The 22,543-nt window shown below is 52.7% G+C and overlaps 2 protein-coding genes across 2 annotated transcripts; both read right to left on the bottom strand.

Annotated features, from left to right (window-relative positions):
• Positions 1 to 414: 414 nt before the first annotated feature.
• LOC130265448 (serine/threonine-protein kinase PAK 3-like) lies at positions 415 to 9,380 on the bottom strand. Its single transcript, XM_056514548.1, has 12 exons — positions 9,302 to 9,380; positions 8,351 to 8,388; positions 7,828 to 7,950; positions 6,774 to 6,954; positions 5,789 to 5,852; positions 4,615 to 4,663; positions 3,675 to 3,787; positions 3,033 to 3,150; positions 2,284 to 2,383; positions 1,651 to 1,847; positions 927 to 1,064; positions 415 to 534 (listed from the first exon to the last, which is right to left on the bottom strand). The coding sequence occupies exons 1-12, from the start codon at positions 9,378 to 9,380 to the stop codon at positions 415 to 417; spliced, it is 1,320 nt and encodes a 439-aa protein (XP_056370523.1).
• Positions 9,381 to 12,001: 2,621 nt separating this feature from the next.
• Positions 12,002 to 21,245, bottom strand: LOC130265447 (serine/threonine-protein kinase PAK 3-like). The gene is made up of 13 exons (XM_056514547.1): positions 20,900 to 21,245; positions 19,951 to 19,988; positions 19,411 to 19,550; positions 18,780 to 18,903; positions 18,374 to 18,554; positions 17,389 to 17,452; positions 16,215 to 16,263; positions 15,275 to 15,387; positions 14,633 to 14,750; positions 13,884 to 13,983; positions 13,251 to 13,447; positions 12,527 to 12,664; positions 12,002 to 12,134 (listed from the first exon to the last, which is right to left on the bottom strand). Exons 1-13 carry the CDS (start codon positions 21,243 to 21,245, stop codon positions 12,045 to 12,047), a joined length of 1,698 nt encoding a protein of 565 aa, XP_056370522.1. The 3' UTR covers positions 12,002 to 12,044.
• Positions 21,246 to 22,543: the final 1,298 nt, after the last annotated feature.

The following is a 22,543-nucleotide window of genomic DNA, read 5'->3' as shown; positions in this document are numbered from 1 at the left end:
TGCCTCCTCCTCTGCCCAGAGCAGCATAGACACTCCCAACCTTTTCCCTGGAGCTCCAACCCAACCACGGCCACAGTGGCGTCCCCAGCAGTGACACCACTGCTCTGCTCGCTTTCGTTCTACTCTGCTCCTCTCTTCACAGCTACAAGCCTGTATCTTCACAGGAGGTCGTGGCCTGGAGGCAATGAAGGAAGAAGAACTCTGCCCACTTCCAAACTGTGCCACAATCTGTGCCCATCCATGGTTTAGAAACGCCTGACCATTAAGAAGAAAATTTAGACCTTGTTCATAGGTTGAGAACAAAGGGAAGCTTCCAACACAGTGAAGGTTTTAAAGTATTTATTTTGACTATCAATCTAAACAAACTACCTGCCAGAAACTAGAAACTACAAACTAGAAACTACGAGCTACAAACTACAGCAAACAACAATGGCCTCTTCCAGGGCTAGTATCTGCTGTCAGCCATAACTGCTGTGCTGCCATGATCAGAGGCGTCAGGCTGGAGGTCGGCTTGGCTGAGGTTACAAACGGATGCTGCCCAAAGAGAAAAAGAAGACATGAACATCTACTTTCCTCACAGGCTGAAACAGCCTTTCTCTGTCTACCAGAAAGAGACAGAAAGGAGGGCACGCTGTGCACCTCTGTCTCCACGTCCAGGACCCTGCTACCACGGGAAACCATGGCTCACAATCCCACAAAGGCATGAAGCCAGATGTCTTCAGCTTAAGGAGGTTTGGTCTTGGTGACCTTGAAAGGCTCCTTCAAAGCCAGTCCTCCCAGGCCAAGATTCTCCTTGCTTTTCCTTCAAAAAGCCCCCAGACTGGAGAATCTTAGGAGCAGGGCCCATCTGACGCCTTGCACTCGAGCCCAGGAGGAGCCCCTGGCAGCGGGCAGCTGGCGCACCCTGCGGCCGCTCTGCCTTTTACCTGCAGAAGTTCCTGGGCACACCAGCGCCTGTCCTCGTCTGTCTGCAGGCAGCAGCGCAGAAAGTCTCGCAGCCAAGGGGACTGCTGCCTGGGGTTCTGCAGCTTCGGGGTGCCCCCGGTGCTGATCAGCTGTCCAACCTGGAGTAGAAGGCAAGGTCACACTGCACCTGTCTCCTTCGCACCCAAAACTGCTCACCCACACCCCACTGCGCAAGCTCCACTCTCCAGTGGCGCTTTCCTCCCTGCCAGAGGGTGGCACATGCCTTTCCTAGCCCAAGCAACAGAACGCAAAGCCAGAGGCAAGCACAGCCTGCCCAATGTGCAAAGGCTCCTGCCTTGGGCCCTGATTTCATTGCCTGATGGAATTAGGAGCCACTTGATCAGCAAAAGCACCCTTTGCTTCTCTGAGGACTGACACCACCTCTTAGAGTCCATTTGGAAGAGGGACTTTGGTCGAACTCTGCTATTGCCAAGGTTTTTTTCCAAAAATTCAGCTCGGCGCTGCTCGCTGCTCCCTTAGGCAAAGCTTCCATCAAGCAAAGGGCATCATAGATTTTTGGGCTCTTCATAATTAAATGGCAAGGGGAAAAAGCAGGGAACGATGCACAAGAGACTATGCAGCCCAGAACCCATGGTCTCCAGGTGTTACCAAGCTTCCCAGGCAGAAGGATGGGGACAGATTTTGCTAGAGTGACAGGAGGCTGTGAGAGAAGTTGCAGCGCACCGTGCGGGAGGTTTTCATCAGGTAAGGAGGCGCTCCTTCCACCATCTCGATGCCCACGATGCCAAAGGACCAGATGTCCACTTTGGGGCCATAGGGCTTCCTGGTGAAAATCTCTGGCGCCATCCAGTAAGTAGTGCCGACAGCTGATCTCCGTTTGCTCTGCTCAGCCGTGAGCTGAGCAGCGAGTCCAAAATCAGCTGAGGAGAAAAAAACCACTCTGATCAAGCCAGCGTGAATTAGGAAAGCAAACAGAAGAATTCCCCCCTCTAGCAATGTCCAAGAAGGCAGTGGGCAAACCAGCTGCAGAAGGGGCCATGCTGGCCTTCCTTAGGCCTGCAGCTGAGGGAATATGGGATTGGCCATTCAGCAAAAGCCCCCGATTTCACACAGTGGCTTTTAGTCCCCTGAAGCTCGAGAGTGAAACTGCCTTGCTTGGGAAGGGACACACACAAGCCAAAGCCCCTCCTGACACCTTCTTCCCAGCCACACCGCCCTGCACCTTGTGGCTGTGCTCTGCCCTTGCTGCAGGGCAGCCTGCACTGCCACAGGCACCACTGCCGGGGATCTGGCAGTCACTCAAAGGCACCCCCACCCCGCAGCCCAGCACGGCTGAGCCTGGCCAACAACACCCACCCAACTTGACAGATCCATCCAAGCTCAGGAGAATGTTGTGGCTTTTGATGTCTCGGTGGATCACTTGCTTGGAGTGAAGGAAATCCAGGCCTTGCAGGCACTGAGGGAGGAAAAAGAAACATGAGCCTAGGAGTCCCTCATCTGATTGCATCCCACAAGCAGGGAAGCGGCACATCTGCAAGACAGACTTGCTGGGCAGTGCTGAGCCGTGGCAGGAAAGGCTGCTGGCAAGGGCAAGAGCTTGCTGCTCCAACACGAGCACAGCAGTGCCTTTCTCAGTGAGGGTGTGTTCATTTTGGAAAGAGAAAGGGCAATTATTTCAGCTGACCAGTGCCCTGCAACCACAGACTGAAGGAGCACTGCTGCAGGGGCTGTGCTCTCTCCAGCCACATGGCAGCGGGTGCTTTTGCAAATCCCACTTTGGGTGCAAGGCTCTCCTTTGAGGCTGAGCTCTCTGAGAGTCCTGCGAGTATCTCTTTGTCTTTCCCACTCTGTTGATATTGTGCCACCAGCACGTTTGCTCTTACCGGGACGGAATGCAGTACACGCAGGCTCCAGGCAAGTGTTTAGAGTGGCAAAGACAAAGAAACAGACTAGAAGAAGGGCCTGCACGTTGGCAGGCACTTCAGAGGCTCTTGCTCCTGGCAGTCATAAGAGAAAGGCAGAAAGGAAGCTCGGAAGGTAAAATCAATCCCCTCCTTGCCACCCATCCCACCCAAGGCACGGGAAGCACAAGCGCCGTCCCTCACCTCCCGAGAGACGACTGCAATCTCTCCTTCTGCCATCCTGGTCTCCCTGATGACATCGTGTAAGGAACCTCCGTCCATGTATTCCATCACGAGCCAGAGTTCCTCGTGCACCAGGTAGCTGAAAGGAGGAAACAACAGCCTGGAGATGAATGCGCGCTCCTGCATGACCTGGTGGATTCTTGTTTCCGTGTCTCTCTCCAAGGAAGACAGGAGGAAGGGAATAGTCATTCACTAGGCTCTACAGGGCTTGAACTCTGTGCAGTCTAAAAGACTGCTTGCTATCCACACCAATGCAACAGGCCAAGGGAACTACATCCTGTAGTGCTTTGTCAGCACTTCAGAACCTTGGGAAAGAAACCAAACCCCAAAGCCAACAGGAAAACATGGAGGCAGCACAGCAACTTTGAGGCTGTTGGCTCAGTAAAATAGGGCCGAGTCCTGGCCTTTGAAAGTGCACTTGCAACTAGATATGGCAGAAAAAGATTAATGCAGCTCCCAAAGCAGTCTCATCCAAGATGCTGTAGATCAGCCCAGAAACAGGAATAAACAGCTCCACCCTCTGCCAGCAACCAGAGGAGTGGTTGAAGCTCTGCCTTGCAGGAGGTGAGTGACCGCCCATGGCAGAAGAGCAGAACCACTCACCTGTCTATATAGTTCACCAGGTTGCCGTCCTTATTGTCCCGCATGACCTGGATTTCCTTCACGCATAGCTCCTTGCTGCTCTCTTGCAGGAGACTAATTTTCTTAATGGCCACCTAAAATGACATGCAAACCATGAACCAAAGTAGTTTGCCACAGGACCACATAGGGAACATGGGGGGCTTGATCATGACTCCAGCAGCCCACTACACAACAAGAAAGCAAACTTTTACGGACATGAGAGATAAAATGTCACCCTAGAAACATCCTCACCTTTATCCACCATAAGAAATACAGCCCTACAGATCTTATGGAAAAAATGCCCTGATGATGACCGCATCGTTAAGGACACCACCAAAAAAGACAATCCCTGCACTTTGTCACTTTAGGAATTTTCATTTTGCTCCACTAAAACACGTTTCTGCAAACCTCTGACATTTAAAATTCCTGCCTGAGTGCAAAAAGAAACAACCCAAGCCTTGAACCTCTAGCGATACATGCCGGCCTCTGAGTAGGGCTTAGGCCCTTGAGAGGCTCCTTGCAGACCTCTCTCTCTAAGCACACTTCCCAAGGGTAGCACTAAAGGTGGCTGAGCAACTACCAGCACAATTCCCATGGATTTGCTAACAGCCAGAAGTGAGAAGTCCAGGGAGCCCTGAGCTGCAGCCCCAAAGAGCAGTGCCATTCTCTGAGACACCACCTCGGCACTAAGACCCACCTAGCATGTCCTCCTCTGCAAAACACCCCTTGGCTTCTTTGCATTCCTTGCAGCAGCTGAGAAGGACAAACTCTGTCCCCACTCTGTTCGGCAGGCTGACTCTGCTCTGCACTGCCTTTGCCTCTCCAGCAAAGCTCTACCAGCGACCCAAAGCTCAGGCACAGCTCACAGCAAGGGGGAGGGCACTGGAGAGCTGCAGGAGCTGCAGCACTGCTTGACGCTTACCTCTTCTCCTGTGGCAGTCTCCACCGCCGTGCACACAGTGCCGAAACCCCTAGAAACAAAACAGCAGCAGAGAAAGGAGAAGGCCTTTAGTCCCTGCAGGTGCCAGACACTGCCCTCCAACAGGAAACAAAGTCCTGGGGCAAACAGCAAATGCACCACCACAGATTGTGCTCTGCACTTTATCCCATTACTCTTTCGGGAGCTGTGCGCGTGTGGGATCTTTCCAGACACACACATTCCCGCTGGGCATGCTCACACCTCTCCTTGGAGTCTATCTGCCAAACTCAGGCAGCAGCACACAGGCCTTCTGAGAAGCCTGAAGCCATGCAAGAGCAATCAGAGGAAAGCTTCCAGTAACAGATCCTTTCTCCAGCTGACAAGGAGAGTAGTCTCCAGCCACAGCTGCTTCTCTTTGGTGCACCGAAAGACACGGGAAGGACTCCACTTTTCAGGTGACTTCTTGCACATTTGGCTCCTCCCAGAGGAAATGTTGCAAATCAATCCCATTTCCAGTCAGCAGAGCTGCCTTTCAAAAGGGACCAGATTGGTGGATTCTTTCCACTAAAGGCCTAAACCTCACAGGATCCACGAGGGGTCTGACATCAGACAGATGTTGCCTTTTCCTCTAGAGTGCATTGGCATTGGGCAATCCCGTGAAGCCTTGACTTTTTCCACCTCAGCTACAAAAGAGAGCTGCTTCTTTCCTTTCTGCTTTTGCCTTCTAGACTAGAAGGTGGTCATGCTGACCACTCAATCTTGTTTTCAGCAAAATACTGGAAAGAAATTTTACTGACAGCTGACAGCCCTCAGCTACTAACTGGACCTTGGAGGCAATGAAGTTTTCCTCCTTTCATTCCCACGTATTCTGTATTCTTTTGGGACACACAGAAATTATTTCTCCTGAGAAAAGCGGCAAACAGGGGCAACACGCTTGAGGGAACAGGAGATCTGCCAGGTGCTGCTCTTTGCTGCAGGAAAGACATTGCCACCATCCAGGCGTCTTTGCCATGCCTTCGGACCGCAGCTGTCAATGCTGAGCAGTACTGAGAGACGGCAGCGTCTCAAGGCAGTGTCTGAGCAGCTTTGGAGCTTGCCTGATGTCACTCTGGGGAGATGTGCCACCAGCACAGTACACAGCCCCTCCCTTTGAAGAAGGACCTGTGGCTGCACTCACCCTTTGCCAATGATTTCCAGATCTGTATATTTCGCCTCTGGATCTTCTTTGCTCACCAGCATCCCTGTAAAAATGCAAAGGAAAGATGCTGACTTCAAAACAGAGATCCCACCGTGCAGCAGATCTGAAAGGCAGCCCCACTCTCTGGCCCACTGGGCCCGTTCAACTCACTCAGGAGAGAAACAACAACACCATTACTGCACCACCTGCACCACCAAAACAACAGCAGCAGCAAGAGCAGCAGCTCTGCAGCAAACATGGCCTGCACAAAACTACAAGTGTGAACTGAAATCTGAGCACATGGGGAAACTGTAGGGGAGACAGGGATCAGAAAACCATAACCAAAAGAAGTGATTGTTGTCTAAAAAAACAAAACATTTCTGTTTTGCAAAGAAAACCCTGTGACACTCAACAAAAGCTTTAATCCTTGCAAACAGCAAAGGCACCTTGGGCTCTGGAACCAGAACCTTTCCAGAACCAGGAGAACAGTGCAAAGTGCTCCCAGCAGAGGCGCGATCTCCAGCTGACAGCAGGACTTTGCCTAAACAAGGCCTTTCTGGCTTTCCAGAGCAGCAGCTGCTGTGAGCAGCTCCTGCAGTGGGCCTTAGCAATGAGGGCCCAGCTTTAGGCTGGGCTCAGCTCTCAAGATGGCCTTGGCCATGGCCCACAGGAGCTGGGCCCCACAGCAGCTCCCTGAGGCCCACGCATTCACAAGGTCACAGCCTTCCTGCCCAGCCAGAAACAAGCTCTGCTTTGCCTTGGGCAGCGAGGCAAGCTCAGGCAAAGCCAAAGCAGGCCAGGCTGCCCTCTGAGGCGGGAGCAACAGCCCGCTGCTCCTTCAGCACCTCAAAGCACAACCACAGCTCCTGTGTGGAGGCCACAGCACCGACACTCAGCTGAGCAGCAGCACCAGGCGGGACAGCTCGTGCTGACACACGCACACACAAGGCCCTGCTCCAGCAGACAGGGATCACAAAGGACATACTCAGCATGGCCAGCCACTCGTCCTCTGTCCTCTCTCGCAGCTGCTCTGTGCCGCCAGAGGAACTGCTTGTGCTCCAGGTGCACGAGCTGCTCGTGCTGGAGCTCCCAGCTTGGGGACTGGCGGCTTCTTCAGAGCCTGCAGCTGCAGCTCGTGCAGGTGCCACGACAGAGGCGCTGGAGCTCTGGGACAAGAGATGAGTTTGGGTCAGAAATGTGCCTGGCACAGATGCCCCTGCAATCCCATCACAAATGCAAGCCCCTAGCAAGATGCTGCCGGCCACATCCAGGGCTCTTCACCTCTCGGCATTTGCTGCCCCTACTCCATCTCCAGGCTCAAAATCCATAGATTGCTTTTACATATGCACAAAATGACACCATAGACACAGCTAAGCAAAGCAGACACTTACTGATGCTGGCAGCTCAGGCCGTGGGCTGACAGCAGTGGCAGCTTCACTGGCACCTTCCTCCTCTTCAGCCTCTTCCTCGGCTGCTGAGGCAGCCAGAGCAGGTGCTGGCAGCTGCCCCTGTGCTCTGTGGGCAGACAGCAGCATGAGGGACAGGAAAGAACCTGTCCTTCAGAACCTCACGTGTATTCAGCTACAGGCCCTGCTGCATCTCAGCTCTTCCTTTAGCTATCCACAGCTGCTCCATGGACAGGACCAGGTCCCTCCAGGGGACAGTGTCTCCTGTGGATCCTGCAAGGCTGTGAACTGCATGTTTGTGCAGCTCCCCTCACATCGGGCGGGGAGCCTGCACAGCCACTGGGCACAAAGGGCCTCACTTGTACCCCGGGAGCATCCAAAGACACCCCAATGCTACCTCTTGTCTCTTGCTGAGACAAATTCACAGCCCCTGGCACAACAGTGGGAAATTGATGCCCAAACGTCCAAATTCCACACCCCATTTCCAGGCCACACTGGCCAGAGAAGCGTCTGGAAGTGCTGGAAAGATTCCAGCCCTCAGCATCCTCAGCCACGCATGGCAGGTGCTGTCTGATCAGAAACTTCCAGCTCTGCTCTGCTCCAGCTACAGGGCTACCCAGAGCTGGCGCTTACTGATGCTGGGTGCTCAGGCCCTGCAGTGGCAGCATCTGCAGCTTGGTGGGCATCTTCCTCCCCTTTGGCCTCTTCTTCAGCAACACAGGCAGCCAGAGGAAGCTCAGAGGTTGGTTTTGGGCTCTGCAGACATAAAGCAATGTGAGGGACAGGCAACCTTCTTTATATTCAGCTGAAGAGTCACATGTGCTTAGGAGAAACCATCTGCATTCTAAGTTGGTCAGCCTCAAGTAAAATGGGCCACGCAGAGCAGACTGCACTCTCTTGGACAGGAGAAATTCCATCATGGCTCCAAGCACCGAGCAAGCCCACTTTCATCTGCTGAAAAAGCTCTGAAGTGGAACTGGAGGAAACAGCCAGGAATCCTGTGGATGATGCTGCTGCTGCTGCTGCAGCTGCACAGAGCCTGGACTGTGCTTTCATTCATCCGAGCAGGCTGGCACTGGACTGCAGCACGCCCAGCTCACGCCGTGCTCCACAACTGTCCAACGCTCCCAAGGCCAAAGGCTCCTTTCCCACTCACCCAAGGAGCGGATTCTCTCCAGGCACGGGCGATGTGACCTGCAACACACAAGGGAAAAAGAAGCGGATGCTGTGAGAAAGCTGCCCGCACTGGGCAGGCCCAGCAAAAATTCAAGCCAAAGACAGAGCATTCTGCTTTCACTGCTTCCCTCCAGCAGCAACCCTTGTGTCACACAGCAAGCAAGACAAGAGCACAAAGTACTGTCTTGTGTCTGCCTTTTGTCCTCCTTGGCCACTCATCCCACAGAAACTTGAGACAAAGAAAGTCCAGATGGTTCTGTAACAGTCGCTGCTTCTGCCCCACCCCACCCTGCAGGAGCTACAGCTCCTCTCTTTGCTGGACTTCAGTTTTCTGAAGAGATGGCAAGCATCAATTGCCATGAGCTTGCTGAAAACTTTTCCTCAGAAGAGCTTCACCCAAAAGCCCTTAGCCATGGTGGCAGTTCTATTGTGACACAGCACAAGAACAGCTGCTGGGCTCAGGAGCATTCAAGAGCTCTGAGGAAATGTTGATTTCAGAGGCCATTTCCAAGTTGATTCCGTGATTTCATCACAGAGGGAAGGTCTCTTTTAGCACACAGCAAGTGTCAAGTTCCACAGACACATCCTGGGATGAGCGCATGCAGACAAGAAGATGCTTCTCCCCAGGCCTGGAGAGCAGCACACAGTTTTTACAAGGACTCCTGCCAAGCTCTCCCAGGCTTCCTGTCTTGAAACCTGTCTTGCTTGAGCCAGCAAACTGAGGAGATTCCAGACTCCACTGCCACAGGCCAGTGCCATGGCATGGGGCAGCACAAGCCCTGCAGGCTACATGGCAAATGCAGCCCACGCCCTGCTGCCTAGAGACACCCCCTGCTCAGCTGAGGCTGGTGACAGCAGCTTTACCCAACCAAAGGCCTCTTCATGGCATTTTGGTTTCCACATGCCGCACCCAACAAAAACCTCTACTTACGTGCCAGGTGGGTGAAGAAGTACCCGGAATAAGCCACAGAAAAAGCCGTGCAAACTGCAGCAGCGCACACTCTGTCCATGGTCGCAGCAGTGCTGCTCAAGTCTGCACCGGACAATACCTGTGGGCACAAAGAAAATACTCAGAGTGCTGTCAGGGTGCAGCCTGCTGGCAGACACCTCGTCAAGCAGCAGCTCCCGCCTGCAGCGAGCGTGCCAAAGAGCTGCTCTGCACACTGAGGCCTCCCGAGCCTCGGCACAGCAACTTTGCCGTGACAGCGCCGGGATGCGGCCCCTGACATCACAATAGGAGCTCCACATCACAATTAGGAGGCTGGCTGGTGAGGTCATGTGTAGAAGCAGACCTTCTCTACAGCTAATGCCAAAAAATGCCTGCAAAGTTCTCCTCTGCTACAAAGCCACACAAAAAGCCCTCCTAGTGCATAACCTCTTGCTCAAGGCATCTAAGAGTGACTCCAAAGACACACCGAGCCCCTATAGCCCACACTGAGAAGCTGAACACTTGAGAAGGGACCATGATGTGAGGAAAGCAAAAAAGACAGCAGGACCTTTGGCCACTCATTCCCCTGTGGTAAAGCACAAGGCCTCTTCCAGCTAGGGCTCTAAAAGAAACATCCAAGGAAATCCCCGCTGCAATGACAGCTGGGGGACAAAACCTCAGGAAGCATTTTGGTAGATCTTCTTCCTCACATGTTTGCTGCAGTACAAGGTGGGACACAGGCCTAAAAACGGGTGGGCTTTAAGAAAACACGGAAAACTAAGCAAGACATCCACTGCAAACACAGCATGCTGCTGCTGCACTGCCGTGGCATTTCCAAGGAGCCTCGCCCAACTGAGGTGCACCTCTGGGAGCTTCCCTGGCCACATCCGTGCATCAGAGGGAGCCGCCTGCTGTGGATGTAAAGCAAGCAGGAAAAGAATGTTCTAGCACGCTCTGGGGCAGCTCACAAAGTGCTGGTAGGAGGAAAGCAGTGGGCCCAAGTGGGCCGGTCCCAGAAAAAGTGAAGGTGTGAGGCAGAGACCAAATAGATCAGGTGCTGGACAGGCTACAGGAAGGCAGGCTTAGGAAAACAGAAAAACCATCACCACCACCATTCCAAAATTTGGATGCTACATTCTCCCTCCTCTTGCATTAAAACCACTTTTTCTCTATTTCTCATGCTGTGGTTTAACCCCAGCCCGCAAGCAAGCACCACGCTGTCGGGGCTCTGGCTGTGTTGCATGAATATGAGAGACTCTGACTTTAAGAGAACTGCATCATTCTGTACTTTTCAGAGAGAATACTGACACTGAGCTATTCGTGAAGGAGATAAAAAGTAGTAACAATGAGCGGATGGGAAAGAATCAGAGTAGCAACAGTAGGAGGCTGAGGAGGTACATTAAAGTAGCAAGCGAGAAGGTAGACGGGCAGAGAAAATAGAATAAAGTAGCAAATAGGTAGAAGAGACGTGACTGACGTAGGGTGCTAGGATTGCTTGAGCCAAGAGGTGGAGAAATTGTCGTAACAACGCGTGAAACCAATCAATAAATAGCAAGTCACATATGGACGATGCTCACTAACCACTGATATGCTTGCTGGCCTCGCATGTTGCAACAGTGTTTAAGTACAAAAGAAGCACTGCACAGCTAATAAACGGATAAGCCTTGCACCATACTGATGCGTGAGTCTTTTCTCATTCACCATGAAGATCCTTCTCTAGCTACGGCTCCGACACCAAACACAGCCATTCTCACTCAATGCCCCACCAGCAGGCTGGACTGTGCAGGGAAATGGAAGGGTAAAAGCAGGAAAGCTCACAGGTGGAGAACAATTCATTTGCATAGGGAATGCAGAAGCCATGCACGCAGGCAAAAAACCCAAGGAACTCCTTCACCATTTCCCATGGGCAGGCAGGTGTTCTGCGTCTCCAGGACAGCAGGGCCCCCTCAAGCCTCACAGTGACTTGGAAAGACAAATGCCATCATTCCAAATGTGCCCTCCTACCCCGCTCTTGTGCCCAGCTTGAAATACTGAGCAGGATGTCAGAGGGTCTGGAACAGCTCCTCGGCCACTTTGGGTCATCTGCCCTGGCTGTGTCTCCTCCCAGCCTCCTGGCACGCAGCGTGACCCCAGGCAGCTCTGTCTGGGCAGCTCCTTCAGCTGTGGTGGGTGCCCCGCTGACACAGGCCGTGGCTCACGCAGATCCAAAACTGCAGAAATTTTCACTCCCTCACGTTGGCCGTAGTACCCATGAAGGATTCACATTCCCGCTGGACACTCACCTGCACCTGAGCCTGTGGAGAAGCCTGGCTGCCTCCTCCTCTGCCCAGAGCAGCATAGACACTCCCAACCTTTCCCTGGAGCTCCAACCCAACCACGGCCACAGTGGCGTCCCCAGCAGTGACACCACTGCTCTGCTCGCTTTCGTTCTACTCTGCTCCTCTCTTCACAGCTACAAGCCTGTATCTTCACAGGAGGTCGTGGCCTGGAGGCAATGAAGGAAGAAGAACTCTGCCCACTTCCAAACTGTGCCACAATCTGTGCCCATCCATGGTTTAGAAACGCCTGACCATTAAGAAGAAAATTTAGACCTTGTTCATAGGTTGAGAACAAAGGGAAGCTTCGAACACAGTGAAGGTTTTAAAGTATTTATTTTGACTATCAATCTAAACAAACTACCTGCCAGAAACTAAACTAGAAACTACGAGCTACAAACTACAACAAACAACAATGGCCTCTTCCAGGGCTAGTATCTGCTGTCAGCCATGAACTGCTGTGCTGCCATGATCAGAGGCGTCAGGCTGGAGGTCGGCTTGGCTGAGGTTACAAACGGATGCTGCCCAAAGAGAAAAAGAAGACATGAACATCTACTTTCCTCACAGGCTGAAACAGCCTTTCTCTGTCTACCAGAAAGAGACAGAAAGGAGGGCACGCTGTGCACCTCTGTCTCCACGTCCAGGACCCTGCTACCACGGGAAACCATGGCTCACAATCCCACAAAGGCATGAAGCCAGATGTCTTCAGCTTAAGGAGGTTTGGTCTTGGTGACCTTGAAAGGCTCCTTCCAAGCCAATCCTCCCAGGCCAAGATTCTCCTTGCTTTTCCTTCAAAAAGCCCCCAGACTGGAGAATCTTAGGAGCAGGGCCCATCTGACGCCTTGCACTCGAGCCCAGGAGGAGCCCCTGGCAGCGGGCAGCTGGCGCACCCTGCGGCCGCTCTGCCTTTTACCTGCAGAAGTTCCTGGGCACACCAGCGCCTGTCCTCGTCTGTCTGCAGGCAGCAGCGCAGAAAGTCTCGCAGCCAAGGGGACTGCTGCCTGGGGTTCTGCAGCTTCGGGGTGCCCCCGGTGCTGATCAGCTGTCCAACCTGGAGTAGAAGGCAAGGTCACACTGCACCTGTCTCCTTCGCACCCAATACTGCTCACCCACACCCCACTGCGCAAGCTCCACTCTCCAGTGGCGCTTTCCTCCCTGCCAGAGGGTGGCACGTGCCTTTCCTAGCCCAAGCAACAGAACGCAAAGCCAGAGGCAAGCACAGCCTGCCCAATGTGCAAAGGCTCCTGCCTTGGGCCCTGATTTCATTGCCTGATGGAATTAGGAGCCACTCGATCAGCAAAAGCACCCTTTGCTTCTCTGAGGACTGACACCACCTCTTAGAGTCCATTTGGAAGAGGGACTTTGGTCAAACTCTGCTATTGCCAAGGTTTTTTTCCAAAAATTCAGCTCGGCGCTGCTCGCTGCTCCCTTAGGCAAAGCTTCCATCAAGCAAAGGGCATCACAGATTTTTGGGCTCTTCATAATTAAATGGCAAGGGGAAAAAGCAGGGAACTATGCACAAGAGACTGTGCAGCCCAGAACCCATGGTCTCCAGGTGTTACCAAGCTTCCCAGGCAGAAGGATGGGGGCAGATTTTGCTAGAGTGACAGGAGGCTGTGAGAGAAGTTGCAGCGCACCGTGCGGGAGGTTTTCATCAGGTAAGGAGGCGCTCCTTCCACCATCTCGATGCCCACGATGCCAAAGGACCAGATGTCCACTTTGGGGCCATAGGGCTTCCTGCTGAAAATCTCTGGCGCCATCCAGTAAGTAGTGCCGACAGCTGATCTCCGTTTGCTCTGCTCAGCCGTGAGCTGAGCAGCGAGTCCAAAATCAGCTGAGGAGAAAAAAACCACTCTGATCAAGCCAGCGTGAATTAGGAAAGCAAACAGAAGAATTCCCCACTCTAGCAATGTCCAAGAAGGCAGTGGGCAAACCAGCTGCAGAAGGGGCCATGCTGGCCTTCCTTAGGCCTGCAGCTGAGGGAATATGGGATTGGCCATTCAGCAAAAGCCCCCAATTTCACACAGTGGCTTTTAGTCCCCTGAAGCTCGAGAGTGAAACTGCCTTGCTTGGGAAGGGACACACACAAGCCAAAGCCCCTCCTGACACCTTCTTCCCAGCCACACCGCCCTGCACCTTGTGGCTGTGCTCTGCCCTTGCTGCAGGGCAGCCTGCACTGCCACAGGCGCCACTCCTGGGGATCTGGCAGTCACTCAAAGGCACCCCCACCCCGCAGCCCAGCACGGCTGAGCCTGGCCAACAACACCCACCCAACTTGACAGATCCATCCAAGCGCAGGAGAATGTTGTGGCTTTTGATGTCTCGGTGGATCACTTGCTTGGAGTGAAGGAAATCCAGGCCTTGCAGGCACTGAGAGAGGAAAAAGAAACATGAGCCTAGGAGTCCCTCATCTGATTGCATCCCACAAGCAGGGAAGCGGCACATCTGCAAGACAGACTTGCTGGGCAGTGCTGAGCCGTGGCAGGAAAGGCTGCTGGCAAGGGCAAGAGCTTGCTGCTCCAACACGAGCACAGCAGTGCCTTTCTCAGTGAGGGTGTGTTCATTTTGGAAAGAGAAAGGGCAATTATTTCAGCTGACCAGTGCCCTGCAACCACAGACTGAAGGAGCACTGCTGCAGGGGCTGTGCTCTCTCCAGCCACATGGCAGCGGGTGCTTTTGCAAATCCCACTTTGGGTGCAAGGCTCTCCTTTGAGGCTGAGCTCTCTGAGAGTCCTGCGAGTATCTCTTTGTCTTTCCCACTCTGTTGATATTGTGCCACCAGCACGTTTGCTCTTACCGGGACGGAATGCAGTACACGCAGGCTCCAGGCAAGTGTTTAGAGTGGCAAAGACAAAGAAACAGACTAGAAGAAGGGCCTGCACGTTGGCAGGCACTTCAGAGGCTCTTGCTCCTGGCAGTCATAAGAGAAAGGCAGAAAGGAAGCTCGGAAGGTAAAATCAATCCCCTCCTTGCCACCCATCCCACCCAAGGCACGGGAAGCACAAGCGCCGTCCCTCACCTCCCGAGAGACGACTGCAATCTCTCCTTCTGCCATCCTGGTCTCCCTGATGACATCGTGTAAGGAACCTCCGTCCATGTATTCCATCACGAGCCAGAGTTCCTCATGCACCAGGTAGCTGAAAGGAGGAAACAACAGCCTGGAGATGAATGCGCGCTCCTGCATGACCTGGTGGATTCTTGTTTCCATGTCTCTCTCCAAGGAAGACAGGAGGAAGGGAATAGTCATTCACTAGGCTCTACAGGGCTTGAACTCTGTGCAGTCTAAAAGACTGCTTGCTATCCACACCAATGCAACAGGCCAAGGGAACTACATCCTGTAGTGCTTTGTCAGCACTTCAGAACATTGGGAAAGAAACCAAACCCCAAAGCCAACAGGAAAACATGGAGGCAGCACAGCAACTTTGAGGCTGTTGGCTCAGTAAAATAGGGCCGAGTCCTGGCCTTTGAAAGTGCACTTCCAACTAGATATGGCAGAAAAAGATTAATGCAGCTCCCAAAGCAGTCTCATCCAAGATGCTGTAGATCAGCCCAGAAACAGGAATAAACAGCTCCACCCTCTGCCAGCAACCAGAGGAGTGGTTGAAGCTCTGCCTTGCAGGAGGTGAGTGACCGCCCATGGCAGAAGAGCAGAACCACTCACCTGTCTATATAGTTCACCAGGTTGCCGTCCTTATTGTCCCGCATGACCTGGATTTCCTTCACGCATAGCTCCTTGCTGCTCTCTTGCAGGAGACTAATTTTCTTAATGGCCACCTAAAATGACATGCAAACCATGAACCAAAGTAGTTTGCCACAGGACCACATAGGGAACATGGGGGGCTTGATCATGACTCCAGCAGCCCACTACACAACAAGAAAGCAAACTTTTACGGACATGAGAGATAAAATGTCACCCTAGAAACATCCTCACCTTTATCCACCATAAGAAATACAGCCCTACAGATCTTATGGAAAAAATGCCCTGATGATGACCGCATCGTTAAGGACACCACCAAAAAAGACAATCCCTGCACTTTGTCACTTTAGGAATTTTCATTTTGCTCCACTAAAACACGTTTCTGCAAACCTCTGACATTTAAAATTCCTGCCTGAGTGCAAAAAGAAACAACCCAAGCCTTGAACCTCTAGCGATACATGCCGGCCTCTGAGTAGGGCTTAGGCCCTTGAGAGGCTCCTTGCAGACCTCTCTCTCTAAGCACACTTCCCAAGGGCAGCACTGAAGGTGGCTGAGCAACTACCAGCACAATTCCCATGGATTTGCTAACAGCCAGAAGTGAGAAGTCCAGGGAGCCCTGAGCTGCAGCCCCAAAGAGCAGTGCCATTCTCTGAGACACCACCTCGGCACTAAGACCCACCTAGCATGTCCTCCTCTGCAAAACACCCCTTGGCTTCTTTGCATTCCTTGCAGCAGCTGAGAAGGACAAACTCTGTCCCCACTCTGTTCGGCAGGCTGACTCTGCTCTGCACTGCCTTTGCCTCTCCAGCAAAGCTCTACCAGCGACCCAAAGCTCAGGCACAGCTCACAGCAAGGGGGAGGGCACTGGAGAGCTGCAGGAGCTGCAGCACTGCTTGACGCTTACCTCTTCTCCTGTGGCAGTCTCCACCGCCATGCACACAGTGCCGAAACCCCTAGAAACAAAACAGCAGCAGAGAAAGGAGAAGGCCTTTAGTCCCTGCAGGTGCCAGACACTGCCCTCCAACAGGAAACAAAGTCCTGGGGCAAACAGCAAATGCACCACCACAGATTGTGCTCTGCACTTTATCCCATTACTCTTTCGGGAGCTGTGCGCGTGTGGGATCTTTCCAGACACACACATTCCCGCTGGGCATGCTCACACCTCTCCTTGGAGTCTATCTGCCAAACTCAGGCAGCAGCACACAGGCCTTCTGAGAAGCCTGAAGCCATGCAAGAGCAATCAGAGGAAAGCTTCCAGTAACAGATCCTTTCTCCAGCTGACAAGGAGAGTAGTCTCCAGCCACAGCTGCTTCTCTTTGGTGCACCGAAAGACACGGGAAGGACTCCACTTTTCAGGTGACTTCTTGCACATTTGGCTCCTCCCAGAGGAAATGTTGCAAATCAATCCCATTTCCAGTCAGCAGAGCTGCCTTTCAAAAGGGACCAGATTGGTGGATTCTTTCCACTAAAGGCCTAAACCTCACAGGATCCACGAGGGGTCTGACATCAGACAGATGTTGCCTTTTCCTCTAGAGTGCATTGGCATTGGGCAATCCCGTGAAGCCTTGACTTTTTCCACCTCAGCTACAAAAGAGAGCTGCTTCTTTCCTTTCTGCTTTTGCCTTCTAGACTAGAAGGTGGTCATGCTGACCACTCAATCTTGTTTTCAGCAAAATACTGGAAAGAAATTTTACTGACAGCTGACAGCCCTCAGCTACTAACTGGACCTTGGAGGCAATGAAGTTTTCCTCCTTTCATTCCCACGTATTCTGTATTCTTTTGGGACACACAGAAATTATTTCTCCTGAGAAAAGCGGCAAACAGGGGCAACACGCTTGAGAGAACAGGAGATCTGCCAGGTGCTGCTCTTTGCTGCAGGAAAGACATTGCCACCATCCAGGCGTCTTTGCCATGCCTTCGGACCGCAGCTGTCAATGCTGAGCAGTACTGAGAGACGGCAGCGTCTCAAGGCAGTGTCTGAGCAGCTTTGGAGCTTGCCTGACGCCACTCTGGGAAGATGTGCCACCAGCACTATACACAGCCCCTCCCTTTGAAGAAGGACCTGTGGCTGCACTCACCCTTTGCCAATGATTTCCAGATCTGTATATTTCGCCTCTGGATCTGCTTTGCTCACCAGCATCCCTGTAAAAATGCAAAGGAAAGATGCTGACTTCAAAACAGAGATCCCACCGTGCAGCAGATCTGAAAGGCAGCCCCACTCTCTGGCCCACTGGGCCCGTTCAACTCACTCAGGAGAGAAACAACAACACCATTACTGCACCACCTGCACCACCAAAACAACAGCAGCAGCAAGACCAGCAGCTCTGCAGCAAACATGGCCTGCACAAAACTACAAGTGTGAACTGAAATCTGAGCACATGGGGAAACTGTAGGGGAGACAGGGATCAGAAAACCATAACCAAAAGAAGTGATTGCTGTCTAAAAAAACAAAACATTTCTGTTTTGCAAAGAAAACCCTGTAACACTCAACAAAAGCTTTAATCCTTGCAAACAGCAAAGGCACCTTGGGCTCTGGAACCAGAACCTTTCCAGAACCAGAAGAACAGTGCAAAGTGCTCCCAGCAGAGGCGCGATCTCCAGCTGACAGCAGGACTTTGCCTAAACAAGGCCTTTCTGGCTTTCCAGAGCAGCAGCTGCTGTGAGCAGCTCCTGCAGTGGGCCTTAGCAATGAGGGCCCAGCTTTAGGCCGGGCTCAGCTCTCAAGATGGCCTTGGCCATGGTCCACAGGAGCTGGGCCCCACAGCAGCTCCCTGAGGCCCACGCATTCACAAGGTCACAGCCTCCTGCCCAGCCAGAAACAAGCTCTGCTTTGCCTTTGGCAGTGAGGCAAGCTCAGGCAAAGCCAAAGCAGGCCAGGCTGCCCTCTGAGGCAGGAGCAACAGCCCCGCTGCTCCTTCAGCACCTCAAAGCACAACCACAGCTCCTGTGTGGAGGCCACAGCACCGACACTCAGCTGAGCAGCAGCACCAGGCGGGACAGCTCGTGCTGACACACGCACACACAAGGCCCTGCTCCAGCAGACAGGGATCACAAAGGACATACTCAGCATGGCCAGCCACTCGTCCTCTGTCCTCTCTCGCAGCTGCTCTGTGCCGCCAGAGGAACTGCTTGTGCTCCAGGTGCACGAGCTGCTCGTGCTGGAGCTCCCAGCTTGGGGACTGGCGGCTTCTTCAGAGCCTGCAGCTGCAGCTCGTGCAGGTGCCACGACAGAGGCGCTGGAGCTCTGGGACAAGAGATGAGTTTGGGTCAGAAATGTGCCTGGCACAGATGCCCCTGCAATCCCATCTCAAATGCAAGCCCCTAGCAAGATGCTGCCGGCCACATCCAGGGCTCTTCACCTCTCGGCATTTGCTGCCCCTACTCCATCTCCAGGCTCAAAATCCATAGATTGCTTTTACATATGCACAAAATGACACCATAGACACAGCTAAGCAAAGCAGACACTTACTGATGCTGGCAGCTCAGGCCGTGGGCTGACAGCAGTGGCAGCTTCACTGGCACCTTCCGTCCTCTTCAGCCTCTTCCTCGGCTGCTGAGGCAGCCAGAGCAGGTGCTGGCGCTGCCCCTGTGCTCTGTGGGCAGACAGCAGCATGAGGGACAGGAAAGAACCTGTCCTTCAGAACCTCACGTGTATTCAGCTACAGGCCCCGCTGCATCTCAGCTCTTCCTTTAGCTACCCACAGCTGCTCCATGGACTGGACCAGGTCCCTCCAGGGGACAGTGTCTCCTGTGGATCCTGCAAGGCTGTGAACTGCATGTTTGTGCAGCTCCCCTCACATCGGGCAGGGAGCCTGCACAGCCACTGGGCACAAAGGGCCTCACTTGTACCCCGGGAGCATCCAAAGACACCCCAATGCTACCTCTTGTCTCTTGCTGAGACAAATTCACAGCCCCTGGCAGAACAGTGGGAAATTGATGCCCAAATGTCCAAATTCCACACCCCATTTCCAGGCCACACTGGCCAGAGAAGCGTCTGGAAGTGCTGGAAAGATTCCAGCCCTCAGCATCCTCAGCCACGCATGGCAGGTGCTGTCTGATCAGAAACTTCCAGCTCTGCTCTGCTCCAGCTACAGGGCTACCCAGAGCTGGCGCTTACTGATGCTGGGTGCTCAGGCCCTGCAGTGGCAGCATCTGCAGCTTGGTGGGCATCTTCCTCCCCTTTGGCCTCTTCTTCAGCAACACAGGCAGCCAGAGGAAGCTCAGAGGTTGGTTTTGGGCTCTGCAGACATAAAGCAATGTGAGGGACAGGCAACCTTCTTTATATTCAGCTGAAGAGTCACATGTACTTAGGAGAAACCATCTGCATTCTATGTCGGTCAGCCATAAGTAAAATGGGCCACGCAGAGCAGACTGCACTCTCTTGGACAGGAGAAATTCCATCATGGCTCCAAGCACCGAGCAAGCCCACTTTCATCTGCTGAAAAAGCTCTGAAGTGGAACTGGAGGAAACAGCCAGGAATCCTGTGGATGATGCTGCTGCTGTTGCTGCAGCTGCATACAGCCTGGACTGTGCTTTCATTCATCTGAGCAGGCTGGCACTGGACTGCAGCACGCCCAGCTCACGCCGTGCTCCACAACTGTCCAACGCTCCCAAGGCCAAAGGCTCCTTTCCCACTCACCCAAGGAGCGGATTCTCTCCAGGCACGGGCGATGTGACCTGCAACACACAAGAGAAAAAGAAGCGGATGCTGTGAGAAAGCTGCCCGCACTGGGCAGGCCCTCCAAAAATTCAAGCCAAAGACAGAGCATTCTGCTTTCACTGCTTCCCTCCAGCAGCAACCCTTGTGTCACACAGCAAGCAAGACAAGAGCACAAAGTACTGTCTTGTGTCTGCCTTTTGTCCTCCTTGGCCACTCATCCCACAGAAACTTGAGACAAAGAAAGTCCAGATGGTTCTGTAACAGTCGCTGCTTCTGCCCCACCCCAGCCAGCAGGAGCTACAGCTCCTCTCTTTCCTGGACTTCAGTTTTCTGAAGAGATGGCAAGCATAATTGCCATGAGCTTGCTGAAAACTTTTCCTCAGAAGAGCTTCACCCAAAAGCCCTTAGCCATGGTGGCAGTTCTATTGTGACACAGCACAAGAACAGCTGCTGGGCTCAGGAGCATTCAAGAGCTCTGAGGAAATGTTGATTTCAGAGGCCATTTCCAAGTTGATTCCGTGATTTCATCACAGAGGGAAGGTCTCTTTTAGCACACAGCAAGTGTCAAGTTCCACAGACACATCCTGGGATGAGCGCATGCAGACAAGAAGATGCTTCTCCCCAGGCCTGGAGAGCAGCACACAGTTTTTACAAGGACTCCTGCCAAGCTCTCCCAGGCTTCCTGTCTTGAAACCTGTCTTGCTTGAGCCAGCAAACTGAGGAGATCCCAGACTCCACTGCCACAGGCCGTGCCATGGCATGGGGCAGCACAAGCCCTGCAGGCTACATGGCAAATGCAGCCCACGCCCTGCTGCCTAGAGACACCCCCTGCTCAGCTGAGGCTGGTGACAGCAGCTTTACCCAACCAAAGGCCTCTTCACGGCATTTTGGTTTCCACATGCCGCACCCAACAAAAACCTCTACTTACGTGCCAGGTGGGTGAAGAAGTACCCGGAATAAGCCACAGAAAAAGCCGTGCAAACTGCAGCAGCGCACACTCTGTCCATGGTCGCAGCAGTGCTGCTCAAGTGTGCACCGACAATACCTGTGGGCACAAAGAAAATACTCAGAGTGCTGTCAGGGTGCAGCCTGCTGGCAGACACCTCGTCGAGCAGCAGCTCCCGCCTGCAGCGAGCGTGCCAAAGAGCTGCTCTGCACGCTGAGGCCTCCCGAGCCTCGGCACAGCAACTTTGCCGTGACAGCGCCGGGATGCGGCCCCTGACATCACAATAGGAGCTCCACATCACAATTAGGAGGCTGGCTGGTGATGTCATGTGTAGAAGCAGACCTTCTCTACAGCTAATGCCAAAAAATGCCTGCAAAGTTCTCCTCCGCTACAAATCCACACAAAGGCCCTCCTAGTCCCCAGTGTATTGCTCAAGGCATCTAAGAGTGACTCCAAAGACACACCGAGCCCCTATAGCCCACACTGAGAAAGTGAACACTGAGAAGGGGTCATGATGTGAGGAAGCACAGTAGTGAGCTTTGGCCACTAATGCTTATAAGCGAAAACTAAATCTCCTATTCCAGCTATTCCTTAGCTCTAGAAAGCAGCAAACAAGTAGAAGCATGACTTCCATTACATTTTGATGTTTCTCCTTTTCTAGAGAGACTAGGTCATGGATTTTTTAGAGCTATTTATTTGAATCAGATTCTATCATAGCCATGGTTGTGATTTAAGCAGGGAATTTTTATCACCAGAAATGTAAGGCGGATCATTCTGTCTTGCTCAGCGAGGCCTTGGGGCCCCAGCACCACCACCATTTCCCCCCTCATTTTCATCCTTTCATGTTAGTTTTGAGGACATGGGTTTGAGATGGGTGGCATGAGTTAGCAGTCCCTCTCCATTGTCATGGGGAAGGGGAGAGGGCAGAGACTTTACAGGGACTATCTCAAGTTAAGGACAAAGGAGAAAAAGCTGTTGAAAGAAAAAAACAACCCTCATGCTGCCTCTTTTGGAAGGAATAAAAGTGCAAGTTTCTTAATATCCAGCCACAAATCTTTGGAGTCTTGACAGCCAAGAAGCACAGGAACCTGGAAACCTTGTTGTGAGAGACTAGGGGAGATTGCTGACTTAGAACAATTCAAGTGCTAATAGTACGGAAAGCGACAGATCAAGCCTTGCTCTGGTGAGGCAATGCTCTGCTCTGCACATCCCACATCCACAGGCCTGTTTCCAAGCCCAGCAGATCAGGGCTGCTGATCTCTGGAACACCAGAGGCAATGTTCCACACCTGTGTCTGGAGCCCCTAAGCCAGCTCCTAAATGGCCAGGTGAGTGGGAGCCCTATGCAGGGGAAGGCCCCAGGAAAGCCAAAGGGTATTTAAGTCAGGCTATGTGGCAACCATGTCTTACCCCTACCTCCTCTTGGAATTTCTATCAGCCGAGCACCACTAGAATGAAGAATGGTAGCTATGTTGGCTCTTTTCTATGGCTTTTTTGTCATTCTCTCTTTATTTTTTTAATTCTCTCTTCTCAGATTTTTGAGTAACTTAAAATCTAACAGGCTTGGAGTTTGTAAGTTGAATGGGTTAAGTTAATACTTTATGGAATGCTTTATGTTGATTGAATG

This window comes from Oenanthe melanoleuca, chromosome Z (genome assembly GCF_029582105.1).
Source record: "Oenanthe melanoleuca isolate GR-GAL-2019-014 chromosome Z, OMel1.0, whole genome shotgun sequence".
In the NCBI taxonomy this organism is placed as follows: Eukaryota; Metazoa; Chordata; class Aves; order Passeriformes; family Muscicapidae; genus Oenanthe; species Oenanthe melanoleuca.
This window is presented reverse-complemented; position numbering and strand designations above follow the sequence as displayed.